Raw genomic sequence first — 18,329 nt, 5'->3', positions numbered from 1 at the left:
TCATTATTGAACCATTCTCACATTAACCACTAGGTGGTGGTGTAAGTTCAGAGAACGGTAGGATGTGACCGTGGGAATGTTGCAGCCTCATTGGTTGTATCGGTGGATGGGATAGATGACTGCAGGCTCTATTACATAATTGTAGGTCACAGCTGAAAGACCAGACACGTTCTGCAGTGAAAAAATATATATAAAGGAATATAACGTAGACTATAATGTTTTTTTTCTGATTAATCGTTAGTTCTTGCTGGCTAAAATCTCAGTAGGTTAAAAACCTCGTCACATTGAATGAGAGGGTCAGGGCTTGCGTTAGGCTTTACAGTTGCATAATACACTCTGACCTGCACTGACTGCCATGGTGGCCTAATAATCGACCCCTTTCCAACCCTAGGTCCCATGCAATTTCCTTCAACTCTAGTACCCTATATGATAGCTAAATATAACCTCACATTCTAAATTTGCTATTGGGTGCTTCGCTACCAAGAATGGAATGCTGACCAAACACATTTTGCCATACACCGAGTGCAGTCTGCATGGTCTAAGTTTCCCCTCTGCGTCCCTCCGCCTAGTCTAGGATAACGCCGAGTTAGAGAGATGCGGGATGGTGCAGAGACAAGGAGTCACACTATCCCCTTTGCGTAACAGCTGGGTCTTTAAACTACAATTGGATGGGAAACCGCTGGCCACCGCAGGATTCAGTATGCCGCATTGCTCTCGGCAGTCACAGCAAAATGTGATGGTGCATATTCATTAGCTGTAGCGTGCACCTCATGATGATTAAGAAAACATTCATGGTAGCCGATGAATTTTAAATGAAAAAAGAAGGCTTTATGAATAAGCCATGCAATCATGAGTGTCGTGTTATTGTGATGCGTACATTGTTGTAGACGAAAATGACAGGGTTAAATAATTTTGCCAGTTGGCTTGGACATAGTCTATCTGTTGCTTAAAATACCATGAAATATTTATGTGTACGCGCGTGTTTCTGTACCTGTCGCGCCCGTTAGGCGCTGAAAACAGATAGGCGGAGCCATGAGGCATGAGTAAGTGACGTCTATTCTCAGGTCGCCGAAGAGTGAAACAAACATGGCGACAGAATGGAGTGGGCAGCAGGGATATGTTCTAACTTTAATAGTTTTTCTGTGGGGCGCCGTCGGAGGACGGACCGAGACAGCTACATCGAGTGTCAGCAACAGCGGAAGCCAAGTGCTTGGTATGCGGCTAGAGAGAAGCGACAAACCCGCCTCGACAACCGATGACGGTGTCATACAGGTAACTGAGGAGAGCACCATTCTACTCCGGTTTTACGGGGTGCAGCTCCACTCAGGTACTTGGACGCAGATCCGCTTTACGGAACGAGGTGATGGCGAGGACGAGGATAGCGTTGATGACAATATTGACACACCGAATAGGACTTGTGTAGATTTTACCAAAGACTTCAGTATCGGGACTTACATGAACGTCAGTAGCAGAGGAACGACCGGTGTTCTCAGCATAAACATTAAGCCGCTTCGGAAGAGCGAACCGCAAAAGGAATATGGATTGTGCGTCAGGAGTGCCAACGGCGGCAGGTGGGCACTTCTTGGAGAGAACGATGGTAAACTCTTGGTGGTCGAGGAAAAGAAATCCCTTCTCCCCTTGTGGCTGCAGGTCATCGTTATCTGCTGCTTGTTGGTGCTCTCCGGTATGTTCAGCGGGCTGAACCTAGGGCTGATGGCTTTGGATCCTATGGAACTCCGCATCGTCCAGAGCTGTGGCACTGAGAAAGAAAAAAAATACGCACGTAAAATCGAGCCTATTCGCAGCAAGGGAAACTATCTGCTTTGCTCGCTACTTCTCGGCAACGTTCTTGTCAACACGACCCTCACTATCCTCCTCGATGATCTTATAGGCTCAGGGTTGGGGGCAGTGGTAGCTTCCACTGTTGGTATTGTGATATTTGGTGAGATCGTTCCCCAGGCCCTGTGCTCTCGCCACGGACTGGCAGTGGGGGCCAACACTATAACGGTAACAAAATTCTTCATGCTCCTGACTTTCCCACTGTCTTTCCCTGTCAGTAAACTGTTGGATGTTTTACTGGGTCAGGAGATAGGCACTGTGTACAACAGAGAGAAGCTGGTTGAGATGTTAAAAGTCACCGAACCATACAACGACTTGGTGAAAGAGGAGATGAACATGATTCAAGGAGCTCTCGAGCTCCGGAACAAAACTGTGGAGGACGTGATGACACCCTTGTCCAACTGCTTCATGATCCAAGCGGATGCCGTGTTGGACTTCAACACCATGTCAGAGATCATGGAGAGCGGATACACAAGAATCCCTGTGTTTGACGATGAGCGTTCCAACATTGTCGACATCCTCTATGTGAAGGACCTGGCCTTTGTGGACCCGGATGATTGTTCAACCCTGAAGACCATCACCAAGTTCTACAACCATCCAGTGCACTTTGTGTTTCATGACACCAAGCTTGACGCTATGCTGGAGGAGTTTAAGAAAGGTGTGTGTTTCTTCCCTAGATGTGTGGTGTGGTGTGTGTTTCGTCTGTCTGTCTGCAGACGTGTTTGGGATTGTTGATTGACTTAGGCCTGACAAGTAGGCAGTGTGTTTTTCCTCCAAACGTTTTGTGTGGAATCCTGTTGATTCAGCTATTTCCATCTGCACGAACACATGCATGTTCCTATGTGCATTTGGGTGGACACGCTCTTTGGCTTTGTATTGATAGCTTTATCGATTAGTGGAACTTCGAAAGCCTAGTTGCCAAAACACAGCAGAGGAAAAATGTGACACACATTATGTTGCACACAGATCTAGATTTCCGTATATTCCCCTTCAGTAGTTTTTCTCCTTAACCTGAACTGGTCTGGAGAGCAGCACTGAATATCTGTAGCCCTAGAGGGCCTCAGTGTTGATGCTTTAGCTCAGGCCTTTACATGATTTGCCACTATTGTAGCAGCCACAACATTGTCAGACCAGAGGTCTGTCACTCATCATGATTGTCCAGTCCTATAGCACCTGTCATTCTCAGAACTGTGTTCACATGCCGTAAGATGAGGTTAGACCAACTCCCAACATGATGTTGAAAAGCCGTCACCACAAAACCAGAACGTGGTGACAACAGCCGTTTGTAGACAGCAGCGTGTTGGTTGTCATACTTTTAGTGAGTCGTAGGGTAGGGTACAATTGGAATTGAAAAACAAACTCCAACTCTAGTCTTTGAGTTATACATGGGGTCTACAACTGTGCAAATTATTGTTGTAGCCCAACATTTCAATTTGACCTTCTCTCATCTCCAGCATTGTCTTAAGTCAAAGCCCATGTGAACATGGCATAAAATGTCTCCTAAGACTCATTAAAGATGGCTGCGCCGTTGCTTCAGACCGGTGGCCATGTTAGCTCTTAAGGTCAGCACCCGCCATGATAATCACTGTGTGACCTTATACCTGCTGACCTGCCAGTGTCCATTCTCTGCGCTTTGATTGGCTGGAGTTTGACACCGGCATGTCAGGCTATGGAATGTAAGGTCATTGGTTAGGTGCGTGTCTCTGTGAGCCGATTGTCGCTGTTAACTGGCATCACACCATGCTGGTGTGTGGTTTTGAATCCCAGCTAGCGTGTATTTTTGCTATGTGTTTGGTATAGATGGTAGGCCTATTAGTTGTAGAATATTCTCAATCAAACAATCACACTTAAGCCTGTGCACAGCACAAGAGCAGCTCTCGTGAGCGTCTCTGAGAGGATGGAGGAGAGCAGAAGAAGGGAAAGATATGCCAGAAGAGTGGATTACCCTCATTTTGTCTCCTTCCTCCCCATCCCCCCCTTTCTCGCTATCCCTCTCCTAACCCCACCCCCTGTCTCACATGATCTTACCCTGGCAGTTCACTCAACTTGTTTCTTCTAAGCTTTAAGTCTGGTCTATATTAAGGCATCAGGCTCAGTCTGTCCTCACAGACCAAATCTCACTGACTGCTCTGACGGATCAAACGGCAGTGGGATATCTGACAGCTCTGATGACAGGAGAACAGAGGGGTGCAGAAAATGGAAACGCCACAGACTCTGTGCACACCCGCTAACGCTAATGTCACCTTCAGTATAGTACCTCACTTGCTTTCAACTCAGCTGCCCAGTGTTGATGAGATTAAGATGAGATCCTGTCCCTGACCTTCTTGTAGCCAAGGATCATTCTGAATAGAGGTGTGGTGTTTCTGCAGGGAGCAAATGAATGATAGTAACTCTCTTTCTCTCGCTCTCTTTCTCTCTCTTGCACTCTCTCTCTCGCTCATTCTCTTTATCTCTCTCTTTCTTTCCCCCTCCCCCCTCAGGCAAGTCTCACCTGGCCATCGTTCAGAAGGTGAACAACGAGGGGGAGGGAGATCCCTTCTACGAGGTGCTGGGATTGGTCACCTTAGAAGACGTCATAGAGGAGATCATCAAATCAGAGATCCTGGATGAGTCTGACCTTTACAGTGAGTCTGCATCAACGACTGGAAAACATGTAAAGATATACAAGCATACATTTGTGCGCTGTACTGAGCATGCACATTGCGGGCCTGCTGGGAACAGGTGGTCTAACAGGTGGTGATTGGCAGTTTTCTTAATAGTGAATAAAAGCCAGACATTTCCTTAGTGTTCTCCTTCCCCCGATCTTCTCTTCACCTCTCCACCTCTCATCACCCCTTTTTGTTTTCCAGCTGACAACAGAAACAGGAAAAAAGTGGACCCTAACAAGAATAAGCGGGATTTCTCCGCCTTTAAACAGGAGGGTGAGAGCAAGGTGAAGATTAGCCCTCAACTGATGCTTGCGGCTCACCGCTTCCTGGCAACAGGTAGGTCTGTAGAGCAGGGTGAAAGTCCTACCCTCTCCTCACGGCTGTCTCTCTCATTACCCTCTCATAGCTAGCCAGGTTGGGACTTGAGCCTAAGCGAACAGGGAGAGATGACCAAAACACTCGCAACACAGTTTTGTAAACATGGTGATTGATGTGGTTTCGGGAAACCTTGTTAGTATGCTGTGGATTCAAGGTGCTTTGTGGGATTCTAACCCATCTTCTATCCTCCCTCTTCTCCCTCAATCCTAATGGGCTTCACCTGTCGACCCATTTACTTCTCTCCCTTTTTGGCAACCTTCTCTTCCTGTCTTTCCTGGCCCCGCTCCACCCCCTCCATCAGAGGTGTGCCTGTTCAGCCCCATGCAGATCTCCGAGAAGGTCCTGCTTAGGATTCTCAGGCACCCAGACGTCATCCAGGAGATCAAGTTCAACGACAGCGACAAGCGCTCGCCACAACACTACGTGTACCAGAGGGGCAAACCCGTAGACTACTTTATACTCATCCTACAGGTACACACTCGCCTCACTTTTTCATGAGCAGTCTGAACCATTCAGTTCCATCGTAGGCTACTGTTATTGTATACACACCGCACTGGTAATTGTGAATTAGGGTGTGATGTGATGGGTCAATGATTCCTGTGGTGTGGATTGGATTCCAAGCTAAGCAATCACACTGGATTCACAAACCACACACACATCGTTAGACATACCCAAAATCTCACTGAGACATTTGTATTTGTATCTATACTGTAATTTGAGAAATCTCTCTCTGTGTGTGTGCGTCTGTCTGTGCCTGTGGACGTTTTATTGTGGGATTTTATGGTATTATTTAGGGTAGGGTATAAACGATTGTTTAACGATTAGCAAGAGAACCAGGCAGTGTGCAAGGTTGTGATTTTGCAGGTGTTCATCTCAGAACCCAAGGACGTGCAGTGCTGCGTTTCACCTTGTTTGTAAAAGCACTTAGAGATCCCTAAAATATAATTTGCCACCAGTTTCGCGATAGAACCCTTTCCATGTTGAGCTTGGCTGAGCTCCACTAAGCGTTGGAGACACTGATCTTGCGAGTTGAAAGGATATGGATGGATATAGCGAGTCACTAACGGGCATACGACAGAAACAATATTATTTTTACTGCATTGTTGTAACAAAAACGGCCTCTAAGACGGATCCAAGAGCAGAGGGGTTGTTTAATCCCAGGGCATTTGAGGTACAAGCAGATATCTGTAACTACGCAGACAGGGCAATATAGATCATCCAGAATCATAGTCAAAAGTAGAGCCAAGGGGTGTAATAACAGGCAAACAGGGCTGAGTAAGTAAACCAAAAACGTAGTTGGGAAGAGCAGGCAAAAGGTCAAAACAGGGACGGACTAGACTATAATATACAAACGCTTAGACTGAACTACGGAAGGAACAAGACTTTGCAACAAAACTAACACGGGTATAAATAGCTAACTAAAAGGGTAAACAAGCAACAAGTGAAACCAATGATCAATTAGAACTGCATAGTACAAAGGAATCAAATTTGATTGCTAAATGTAAACCTAGCAAACACCCCTTGGGCAGAACTGTATATGCAGCGGGGGGTGGTGAATTAAGCGTACAATTACGACAACTGGCTCAACCATTGTGTTATGTAATGAACTAAATGTCTAGATGTTTGTGGGGGTAAGACAATTTAACAGAGAACCAATATAATACATTTTGATCACCATGAGCAATTGATAATGTAGGAAACAGCAGCCAATTGTAGGCTAAATAATCATTTGCATGAATGTACCAGACCATTGGTTCAAAATAATGAGAATTAGCTTTTATGATGTGCATAAGTGACTAGATGATGTGGAGGTTGACTGATAAGTACTGTTATTTAACTAATTTAAATAGTGATCTGAGAAATGTCACCGACATCTTACTCACCAACTGCATCTCGGGCACGGTGCCCTATCTATAATTCTAGGAATCTGTGTGTCTCTCACAGACATCTTATGCACCAACTACATTACGGGCACAACTCATCTTAATGCAAAGGTTAACAACAGAGTGTGTTAGTTTGTGACAATATAATTGTTGCTTTGTCTCTCACTATCTTTCTCTCGCTCTCTCTCTCTCTCTATGTGTGTTTGTGTCTGTGGGGTGAGCTCAGGACTGGGGAGACAGTCTGGGGGACATCTAAGTGAATGTGTCTTTCACTAGTACATTCCTCTTACATAAGAGAGATGAGGGAGGTGACGGAAAGAGAGATTGTTGATTGCCAGCGGAGGACAAGGATTGGGTGGAAAAAAAGACAAGAAAGAGAGGAGAACGTCAAGAGGAAATTGGAGAAGAGGAGGGGATGGATAGGATAGGATGGTGTGAGGAGAAACATGAGCAGAGTAGGACGAAGAGTGGTGTGAGTGAGGGAAGGGGGTGGGGCTCAAATATGCAGGAGAGGAGAGAAGATGGCAAAACAAACTGAGAAACTGTCATTTCTTTGTGTACGTTCATGGTCCTTGAGCTGTAGCATCCAACTGCAAATCCCTCCCCCTGCACCAGCATGAGAAGGAAGGGGGGGGGAGCAGTGGGGGGCACAGAGATTTGAGGGCTCACACTGACGCAGCAAGAGAGAGGGAGAGCGAGGGAGAGAGGGAGAGAGGGGGAGGGAGAGAGAGGGAGAGAGAGAGAGATGGAACGTAAGTGAGAGAAAGAGGGTGGCTAGCTCAGTAAGTAAGTACACGCAGTGTCACATCGTTTGTTCCCCTGTTCACACGTTGTTCAAAGGAACTATTTGCTGATTAATCTCCTTGTGTCACCAAAGATACGGGCGCGCACACACACATGTATGTAGTAGAGGATGCGCACTCTCTGCAAGTAAATCGGTCTGCTTTTCAGCTCCCCTTGTTACGGTCTTCAGCTCCCCTTGTTACGGTCGGCCCAAGGTCACCCCTCCCCCTCAAATGCACATAGACACACACACACACGCTCGCGCGCACACACACTGTGAACACCCTCCCTCTCTGTGGGCTGATTTGGAGGGGGGATTACCCATATCTCCCTGGGGCAGAGATCATGGCAATGAGTCCTAGCTAAACAGCTCAATATAGCCCATCATTCCTTTCACCACATCCTTGTTTGAGACTGGTCCTGAATGCCAACAATTTATTTGTATTTAAGTTATTTTATTTTGTATTTAACGGCTTAAACGGATCAATTATATGAAAGTAGCTGGGGTGCTCCCAATGGTTGTCACTGATCCATGGACTAATCCACAGATCAAGTGGACCAAAGTATTTTCAAGGCCCAGGTTGTGTGTGTGTGTGTGTGTGTGTGTGTGTGTGTGTGTGTGTGTGTGTGTGTGTGTGTGTGTGTGTGTGTGTGTGTGTGTGTGTGTGTGTGTGTGTGTGTGTGTGTGTGTGTGTGTGTGTGTGTGTGTGTGTGTGTGTGTGTGTGTGTGTGTGTGTGTGTGTGTGTGTGTGTGTGTGTGTGTGTGTGTGTGTGTGTGTGTGTGGAACAGAGTAAGACTGGTGTTGACTCCTGAGTTGCAGTTTGGGTGACAACATGCAATATGAGCTTAGCTTCTAAAGTTCTGCCATTCAGAAAGGTGTGTGTGTGTGTTTAGTATAGGATGTGTTGTTGCACCTGCATGTGTGTGTCTCACAACTCATCGGGTTGAGACTGAACGGGAACACTTTGACACCGGATGCTGAGTGTGTGTGCATGTGTGTGTGAGAGCGTGCGAGAGAGGGAGAGAGACAGGAACGTCAGCAGACACACCTGTCCCAATCATGCATTATTCATGAGACGGCCAGGGGTCTCAGTTACCTAACCACTGGACAACCCCTTTGGTCTAGTTTCCGATTTAAATCCAGAAAAATGTATGGACTACTTTGGCACAAACAAAATAAAAAACGTATTAGATTGCATGTAAATACAGAACATGTATTTACAATTCCTAACACATTTCACATACTACTAAAATACCACCCAGTTTCTACTGAAGCGTTATGCCTGAAAGTCATGGTGGTCGTGTGCTTTGTGGTTGTGTTTTCCAGGGACGAGTGGAGGTGGAGGCGGGCAATGAAAATATGATGTTCGAGACGGGTCCATTCTCTTTCTATGGAGTAATGGCTCTTAGCACTCAGTCCCTGGGTAAGCTGACCCATTCACTCACTCACTCCCTCACAAACACACACACAAGTTCACATGCACACACATACAGGCTCACATGCATTTATCAAAATACAAACACACAGTCAACTGTGTACACAGGAAACGATTATGTTCAAACACAGATATGAAACCCTCTCAAACACCACAAATCTCCTTCCCTCTCGCTGTTTCTCGTTCATCACTCTTCAGGAATAAGGTCTCCAACTTCCCAGTGCCGTGGTATTTCCTTTGGCGTTAAAGTTTGTCAAACAGCCAGAAAGGACCATGGCAGAGGACAGTCTAGTCGTGCCAGTCCCATGCTAGCATACATGAGCATCCTAGCGACGGGCTCTGGTGACTCATAACGTGTGTGACTCACGCACCCTGTAGCTGGAGTGTTCCAGGGACATTTAGACAGGAAAGCCATGCACAGCAAACCAACAACATTATAGGATAGCTGAAAGGTGTGTATGTGCTTGTGCACACCGAGAACAGGCGTCCCGCCAGGGCATCCATAATGCAGGACACTGACGGTGTGTCAGTAGGTGTTGGGCACACGCATGTCGCTCTTTCAAGCAGCATTAAGTAACAGCACCAGATCCATAATTGTGCACGCTAGCGACACTTGGAGGTCAGATGTCAGTATAGCATCGGACCTATACATTTCCATGGTTTCCAGCGTATTGATGCTATAAGCTGATTAATGTATTAGACCAATAAAAAAAGCAGTGCTTTGTGTCATTTATAGAAGCTATAGATGCAATAGGATTTAGTCAAAGTTGTGAAATTACTGGGACTGTCTTTTGTTTACAATTTAGAAACTCGGTCTCCTCTCTCTCTCTCTCTCTCTCTCTCTCTCTCTCTCTCTCTCTCTCTCTCTCTCTCTCTCTCTCTCTCGTGTTCTGTCTCTCTTGCACTCCTTGTCCCATTTCCTAAAGTGTTCTCTGTGCTTTGCATAGTCAATGTACTTTATCTGTGTATGTGTGCATGCGCTATGATGTGTACAGCTTTTATGTGTGAAACCGTAAGTCAAACATGAGAACCCTTTTCTTTGAACAGCCGTCCTTCACCAATAGGCAGATATGTTGATTGGATAGCTGTAGAGAAACCCCTCTGTACAGAAATAATATGAATGTTCTCCAATGGGATTTCTGAAAAGAACTTATAAGTTCTGGGAGAGGAGCAGGATTGTGCTGCCCCCATATTGAATTAACTTGTAAACGAGAGCATCTCTCTCTCCTCCCCCTCCTCTCCCCACCCCCCTCAGCCGTCACCCCCCCTCTCTCCCCGTCAGTGGCGTCACCCCCTCCGCGACGCCTTTCTCTTAAGAGGTTTTCTCTGTTCAGTCGCTTCCCAGGTAATGACTCGCATGGCGGGACAGGGTGGGTGGGGGGACATGGATCAGGCTACTTCTAAGCCAATAAACCCTGTTATTGTTCCTCACTCATCCTTTGAAGAGCCCTGCTCCAGCAAGTACCAGCAGGTAGTGTAGGATAAGGACATCGCGGTTACCAAGTCTTTGCATCTTGAACTTTTCAGAAGGGGAATAAAATATCGACAACAATCATTGTTTTCTTTTCTGGTATTTTCCTGCTTTTAGTTCTGTTCTTGTGATTTAATTCCTCCTGGAAAGCGAGCAAAGGCTTGGTAATCTGGCTGGCATTTGACAAGCACTCCTCTCCTGCACAGAACAGTAGCACAGGACAGCCCAGGACATTAGACTGATGGTCCAGATGCCACAACACATGATAATGGGCCACTGTCAGCTCAGCTAGCCTCAGAATCACAGGCAGGCGGTAATGTGGAAGAAGAGACTTGCTGGATAGGGCTCTGGGTGGAGTGTTCCACAGCACCCCTTGTCATCGTCTATACCCCCCTAAAACCTAAAACCCTGAACCTGTCACGACATATAGTCACTTTGTCTAACCACTGATCCACAGTCTGATATTGTACATTGGCTTTTATGAGGCTGGTATAATAGAGTACTATCTTTATAATATGCTAATCTGATCCTACAGCTGTGGTTATGAGCAATGTTTACCTCACCTGTCCTTACTTAACCTGCACTACCACTGCCTAACATGAGGCTCTGTCCCCAAGCCACCCCTTGGCCGAGGGCCGAGTGCACTTGTGAAGATCTGATGCTGTTGCTCCAGAGAAAGAGATGACAATGTGTTAACCTCACATTGGAAAGGAGTTATCTACCTATTTGCTGTAAACCATCCAGTCACTCAGATCTTCACAAAGGTATAGGGCCTAGTTGGGACAAAGCTGGACTGTTGACTAGACTGTTCACTACTCACTCAATCACTGAACTCTCGTAAAGTCACATTCTCAAGACTGTGATGATGATTGTGTTTTGCCCCACACTTTTCCCTACAGTACTCAGCCAATCAGTGCTTTGGTCTGTGGGTTCAGATACTCTATTTAGTCATTTCAAGTGCTCTAACCTTTACTGCATGTATTAGAAAAAAGTTAATGACACTCGCACATACAGTTAGGTCCATAAGTATTTGGACATTGACACAATTTTCATAATTTTGGCTCTGTATACCACCACAATGGATTTGAAATGAAACAATCAAGATGTGCTTTAAGTGCAGACTTTCAGCTTTAATTTCAGGGTATTTACATCCAAATCAGGTGAACGGTGTAGGAATTACAATACATTTTATATGTGGCCCCCCCCTTTTTAAGGGACCAAAGTAATTGGCTGCTCAGCTGTTCCATGGCCAGGTGTATGTTATTCTCTCATAAAGGGAGTTTGTTATTTCATTGACAAGGAGCAGATAAAAGGTCTAGAGTTCATTTCAAGTATGGTATTTGTGTTTGGAATCTGTTGCTGTCAACTCTCAATATGAAGTCCAAAGAGCTGTCACCATCAGTGAAGCAAGCCATCGTTTGGCTGAAAAATCAAAACAAACCTATCAGAGAGATAGCAAAAACATTAGGTGTGGCCAAATCAACTGTTTGGTACATTCTTAACCCTTGTGTTAACTTCGGGTCATTCTGACCCATCAGTCATTGTGACCCACCGTCGTATTGCAACAAATTTACCTCCTACAAAAACAAAGTGAAGCATTTTCTTTTAACTGTCGGGCTGTCTCAGACCCCCCACATTGCAATGGTTAAAAGAAAATTATTTTTATTTGTTTTTGTATTGGGTAAAATTGGGTAAACATAACGGTGGTTCGTTATGAACCTTTGGGTCATGTGACCCGAAGGCAGCACAAGGGTTAAAAAGAAAGAACGCACTGGTGAGCTCAGCAACACCAAAAGACCCGGAAGACCACGGAAAACAACTGTGGTGGATGACAGAAGAATTCTTTCCCTGGTGAAGAAAAACCCCTTCACAACAGTTGGCCAGATCAAGAACACTCCAGGAGGTAGGCGTATCTGTGTCAAAGTCAACAATTAAGAGAAGACTTCACCAGAGTAAATACAGAGGGTTCACCACAAGATGTAAACCATTGGTGAGTCTCAAAAACAGGAAGACCAGATAAGAGTTTGCCAAAAAACATCTAAAAGAGCCTGTACAGTTCTGGAACAACATCCTATGGACAGATGAGACCAAGATCAACTTGTACCAGAATGATGGGAAGAGAAGTGTATGGAGAAGGGAAGGAATTGCTCATGATCCAAAGCATACCACCTCATCAGTGAAGCATGGTGGAGGTAGTGTTATGGCGTGGGCATGTATGGCTGCCAATGGAACTGGTTCCCTTGTATTTATCGATGATGTGACTGCTGACAAAAGCAGTAGGATGAATTGTGAAGTGTTTCGGGCAATATTATCTTCTCAGATTCAGCCAAATGCTTCAGAACTCATAGGACGGCGCTTCACAGTGCAGATGGACAATGACCCGAAGCATACTGCGAAAGCAACCAAATAGTTTTTTAAGGCAAAGAAGTGGAATGTTCTGCAATGGCCAAGTCAATCACCTGACCTAAATCCAATTGAGCATGCATTTCACTTGCTAAAGACAAAACTGAAGGGAAAATGCCCCAAGAACAAGCAGGAACTGAAGACAGTTGCAGTAGAGGCCTGGCAGAGCATCACCAGGGACGAAACCCAGCGTCTGGTGATGTCTATGGGTTCCAGACTTCAGGCTGTCATTGACTGCAAAAGATTTGCAACCAAGTATTAAAAGTGACAATTAGATTTATGATTATGTTAGTTTGTCCAATTATTTTTGGTCCCTTAAAAATGGGGGGGCCACATATAAAATGTGTTGTAATTCCTACACCGTTCACCTGATTTGGATGTAAATACCCTGAAATTAAAGCTGAAAGTCTGCACTTAAAGCACATCTTGATTGTTTCATTTCAAATCCATTGTGGTGGTATACAGAGCCAAAATGCTGAAAATTGTGTCAATGTCCAAATACTTATGGACCTAACTGTATCAGCTAATTATTCATCTTCTTTTAAGTCATCCAATTATCACTTATCATACATCAATAGTGTGTCTTCATGTGCTCTTTATCGTTATACATTAAGTGATAACTGCTTCTGTTTGTGTCGTGTGTGTTGGTGTGACTGTGTGTGCATGTTTAGATTTTGTGAGGGTGTGCACCCAATGTGTTTTTGTGTTCCGTGACCTGGTGTCTCTCACTAATATCACTTTTTTCAACCCTTACTGAATTTGTTTTCTCACTTGTCTTTTGTCTAACACCACTGTACTGTGCAAATCTCATTTTTTCCTGTTGCTTAGTGTTCTATGTTTTACTGTGTGGGTGTGTGTGGGTGTGTTTGTGTGTTTACATTAGGGTTGCAAAGGGATGGAATCTTCCTGGCAACCATGAAAGCACCATGGATTATTATAGTAGTACAGAACCATAACAGAATCATAATTTTCAGAATGTGACTGAATATTAGATGTAAAAGACACGGACACCAGGAAGTTGGAAAAACTAATTTAGGTAATCTAATTAAGATGCTTACCATTAGTGAGTAAAAGCTGTTTAATGGTTTTGACATTCAATTGGTTTGTCAATTCCACAACAATGTAGACACTCTGACTGGGTACTATTCAATCAGGAAAACTTCAGTGTCTATGGATCAAATTCTATTGATATTGCAACATCATGTACAGAATAAGCATAAGTATATTTTCCCATAGCTATGATTTCAGTCTACCTTAGAGACAGAATTTAATAAATATCTCATATATTTATTTAAAAATTAATTTCAGCATAAATTCCCCAAAATATTTGGTAATAAATTCCAGAATTTTGCAACCCTATATACATGTAAATTAGTGTGTGTGTGTGTGTGTGAAAGAGAGAGAGAAAGGTGTGTCTGTAAAGGTACAAGTGTATATCTGTTGTCTTCTCACACTTTCTTTCCATCCATCTTAGAGTTCCGTTCTCCGTCACATGGGGGTGGTCTGAACCGCTCTGCATCTCTAAGTTGCACCGAGCGCCCTCCAGAAGGCGGGTCTGTGACAGGTAGCAACACGCAGCTTCCAGGCACTCCTTTCCAGTACACTCCGGACTTCTGCGTGCGTGCTCTCACAGACCTTCAGTTCGTCAAGGTGAAACTCCTCAACATTCCTGGTTTTCAAAGGCCTTGCTGCCTCTCTTCTCTCTATTTGATCCCTCTCCATCACTCTCATTCACTCGGTCTCCTTCTACTGTTCTTTCTCTGTCTCTATTACTCTCTGCCTCTAAATTCACTCTCTCTTCTTCCTTCAGATCACACGTTCTCAGTACCAGAACGGTCTCCTGGCCTCCAGGCTGGATAGCACTCCCCAGTCTCCAGAGGGCAGCCACACCCGTCTCGACACCACTGGCCCCCTGCCTCCCATCACCCCCCCAGCCGCCCGCACCCCCCTACCCCTGGCCACCCCACCCCTAAAACGCCTCCCATCGCTCTCTCAGCCAACGCCACCAACTGGTCGTACCCAGCTATCCCAAACCAACACCCCCTCCTCAGGCACCAGATCAACCCAGTCTCTGCCCCAACCAACCCCTCCTCCTTGTAACCGCACCCCCTTACCCAAAACGTCCCCCTCCTCTCTGGGCACAGGTACGTGCACAACTCTCCCGTGCTCTCTCCCACCTAAACCCCAATTCTCCCCCCCGTTTGCTCGTCCAGAGAACGGCCCAGGAGAGACGGCCTCTCTGCTCAACGAGCAGAAGAACTGCGTGGGAGGCACCCGCAGGCCAAGTCACCCACATACACACAGTCACACACACACTCATGCCCACTCTCACCCGCACGTGCACACGATCAGTCACGCACACACAGAGAGTACCATTTGATAGCCTCTGGGAGTTTGTTGAAAAACTCAATTTCGCGCACACAGCAGACACACACCCTAGTTCTCCCGTGCTTGTTGATGCTTGTCCTTGCCCGGTGTCTCTACTACTTAATGTGAGGTATTCTAGGGAAGAGACTTCCTGTATTCTCCTCTCTTCATGGTATTTTCCCTTTCTCCTAACTTAATATGGCTTACTCTCTACTCAAAGGGCAAGAGAGTTAAGACAATAATGCTCATTTTGACAGAACATTTTATTGTGTTTTGAGGGAGAGTGTTTGTGAGTTGATCAATGCTGTAAGACTGAGATCAGGAAGACTGAGGAAGGTGGTGGAGGAGGTTTATCATGTATTTACACAACCACAGTCTGCATGATTAGAGTCTGTGATTATTCCCAGAAGTCCCTGGCTCTAGGCAGATGGTGGATGAAAATAGCACTTTGCTATTTATTGTTTCTGTGCACTGTAAAACCCCACTCCATCCTCTCGCTCTTTCTCTAGATATATATCTCAAAAAGACTCACACACATCTCCATCACCCTCACTCCTCTTGTGTATGACCTGTCTAAAGGCAACACCCAAAAAATTACCGACCTGACACAAGCAAACAGTTAGTTGGAGTTTGATTTGTGTCTTTGTGCTCATGTTCATTTGTTTTCCAAAGATTGCGCAAAAAAAGAAAAGAAATATAGATACACACACAGTATATATATATATTTATTACAGATATATAGTGAACTGAGTCACAGGGGTCATCTTCCCAACTCAGATGTCCTCATACAATTCAGTGCAGCATAACCTTGAAATGTGTCAAAGTTGTAAACAGGATATTCCCAATGTGGATCAGACCAAATTCGCCCAGGTTCAAAAATAATTTTCCTGACACAGGCATTTGTGAGGTGAACACTAAAGGGCTTGCAAGTTAAAACACGTAGCTGTGTTTGTGCTGTACTTGGAGGGGCCTGGGCTCAGACTTAAGGGGAGTTGCAGTACAAAAGCAAGGGATCATTCCTCACACTTCTTCCAGTCAGAGAATATATTATGACTTAATGAAAAATAGTGGAGTAATATATTTATTTTGCATACAATTAATTTCTACCTGTTTGAGATTTATTTGATGTACTGTTTTATATTTTCTCTTATGTTCATTTTTTCCTTTTAGATTTTTTATTTTGGACATTTCTTGGTTCTTGAGAACATCAGTGTACTGTGATAAGATGCATTCTTCAGATGACACTGACTGTACAAAGACTGACCCACTTTCACTACACAAGTACAAACACACTGTGAAGTAGAGCTCAGTAGAATACTGGCTCCTTTTCCGCTACATCTTTCTTTCTGTCACACCAGGAGAAGTTATTTTATTGCTGTTACTATTTAGTTTTACTTTGTGAGCGGCTGCGTTGGTGTGATATCAATCTAGTGATATTACAACTGAGTTAAGAATTCCACATGTGATGTCACATTTCTTTGGATGTCAAATTTCTATTCATCGTGACATCACAAGAGTAGACTGTGTAGTTCGGTGGCACCAAAAAAAACATTCCTCCTAATTTAATAATGCTGTGTACTTTAAAAGGCATTCCAACCAGGGATACATACTGTTCATGACTCTTCAGATACAATGTGAAATATATTTTATTGTGTGTGTGTGTGTGTGTAATTATACTGTACCCTGACACGCCATGGAGTAGATGTGGAGTGTCCTCCAGAGTGAGACTGACTTGAAGGACATGTGTGACCTGGGTTCTTTTAATACAAGGATACCATGAAGTGTGATTTAATATCATTAAGACAACTGTGGGTTCTCACTGAAGGGGAGCTCAGACATGGACTGCTGCTAGCATGTTATTTACCTATCCCCTATGTATGCAATGACTGAAGTAATTTAAACAATTGTGATTATTATTTTGTTGTTATTAGCAAGTGTTTTATTGACTGAAAACAAAAACCTGTTTGTATAAGCTACCACTGAAAACACAAACCAGTGAGTGTGAGATATGCACAAGGTGCAGGTGAACATTGAATACTGTATATGATATTGATTCCAAAGCATTTCTCTTCCAAAGGAAAACTTATTTCTGAATGAGAGTATAATCTCTATTTTAGCACCATAGAATTTAGATTTTATAAAAACAGACGATGTCCCTTCGTCCACAGTTTTGAGAGGTTCTGTCTGATTTGTGATGTAAATTCTATAGTCCACACAGCCTTACACACAAAGTAATCCTAGACCTGCCTGCTGGTTCATATAGGTCACATGTAGCAAACAGTCATATGTTGGTTTTCGATTTAGCCACTGGTTGGCTTTGTATGTTTTAGACTGTGTACTGAAACAATGTGAAAGCGTTGTTCAAACCTGAAATGTTGTATTTATTGAGTGATATTCTATTTATTCTATTATTCTATCATAATCTAGGAACGCACCTTGACGTGTTGTCACATGAAATGGTCTTCCATTTATGAGAAACGCATCTTTCTGTGGAAGACTCTGTTGTTTCGATTTCCTAAAACCTGCCTGTATTATGTTAATGTAAATATTCTGTATATGAAGAATTGGGCATTGATGTGATTTGTGTTATGGGGTGAGAAAGAGGAGGAATATTGATCTTATGCGTAATGTAGCCTTTGTTAGAAAAAACTATCAAGATCTTTTCTTTCAATAGTTGTAAGACATTGCATAGCAATAAAGCATTGCTCGGATTTGACCTCAAAGTACATTTCTCTCCCTCTTCATGTTTTAAAGCTTATACTGTAGCATTTTGTAGGAGTCGGATCATGTATTGTCACCTGGATAATCAAAGCCATGGAACGGTTTGCTTTTTTCCATTTCTGCAAAATATCCTGGGAACCAAGATGTGCCCCTCCTGTAGAATGGCATACTGGCACCTCAGCAGCTTGTGGGTAACTGCAGTGTACGGCTTCCTCCCTTTGTAAACCTATCCTTTTCTAACCTCCCACCTACTGCCCCCCCCAAACACACATGCGTTCTTCTTGTCTCTGGCCTTGCTCCTCTCCAACACTCCTTTTTCTACCTTCCCTCCCTTTGCCTTTCCTGCCCCCCCTTCTCTTTTTCACTCCCCTTATCTACCCTCCTCTCCTGCCGTTTCAA

General features: G+C 44.4%; 1 protein-coding gene across 1 annotated transcript; it reads left to right on the top strand.

The window, feature by feature from the left end:
* The first annotated feature begins 1,086 nt into the window (after positions 1-1,086).
* On the top strand, positions 1,087-17,935 carry LOC136964316 (metal transporter CNNM4). Its single transcript, XM_067258398.1, has 8 exons — positions 1,087-2,497; positions 4,320-4,463; positions 4,689-4,823; positions 5,167-5,336; positions 8,860-8,956; positions 10,224-10,313; positions 14,317-14,492; positions 14,653-17,935. Exons 1-8 carry the CDS (start codon positions 1,087-1,089, stop codon positions 15,220-15,222), a joined length of 2,793 nt encoding a protein of 930 aa, XP_067114499.1. The 3' UTR covers positions 15,223-17,935.
* Positions 17,936-18,329: the final 394 nt, after the last annotated feature.

This window comes from Osmerus mordax, chromosome 20 (genome assembly GCF_038355195.1).
Source record: "Osmerus mordax isolate fOsmMor3 chromosome 20, fOsmMor3.pri, whole genome shotgun sequence".
Lineage (NCBI taxonomy): Eukaryota > Metazoa > Chordata > Actinopteri > Osmeriformes > Osmeridae > Osmerus > Osmerus mordax.
Note: the sequence above shows the minus strand (reverse complement) of the source record. Positions and strands in the feature narration are given on the sequence as shown.

Bases quoted from the DNA above. Each gene is read 5' to 3' on its own strand.
- LOC136964316 (XM_067258398.1), top strand. From the start codon at position 1,087: ATGGCGACAGAATGGAGTGGGCAGCAGGGATATGTTCTAACTTTAATA. The intron at 4,464-4,688 runs GTGAGTCTGCAT...TTTGTTTTCCAG, and splicing joins GGATGAGTCTGACCTTTACA to CTGACAACAGAAACAGGAAA. The intron at 10,314-14,316 runs GTAATGACTCGC...CATCCATCTTAG, and splicing joins TCTGTTCAGTCGCTTCCCAG to AGTTCCGTTCTCCGTCACAT.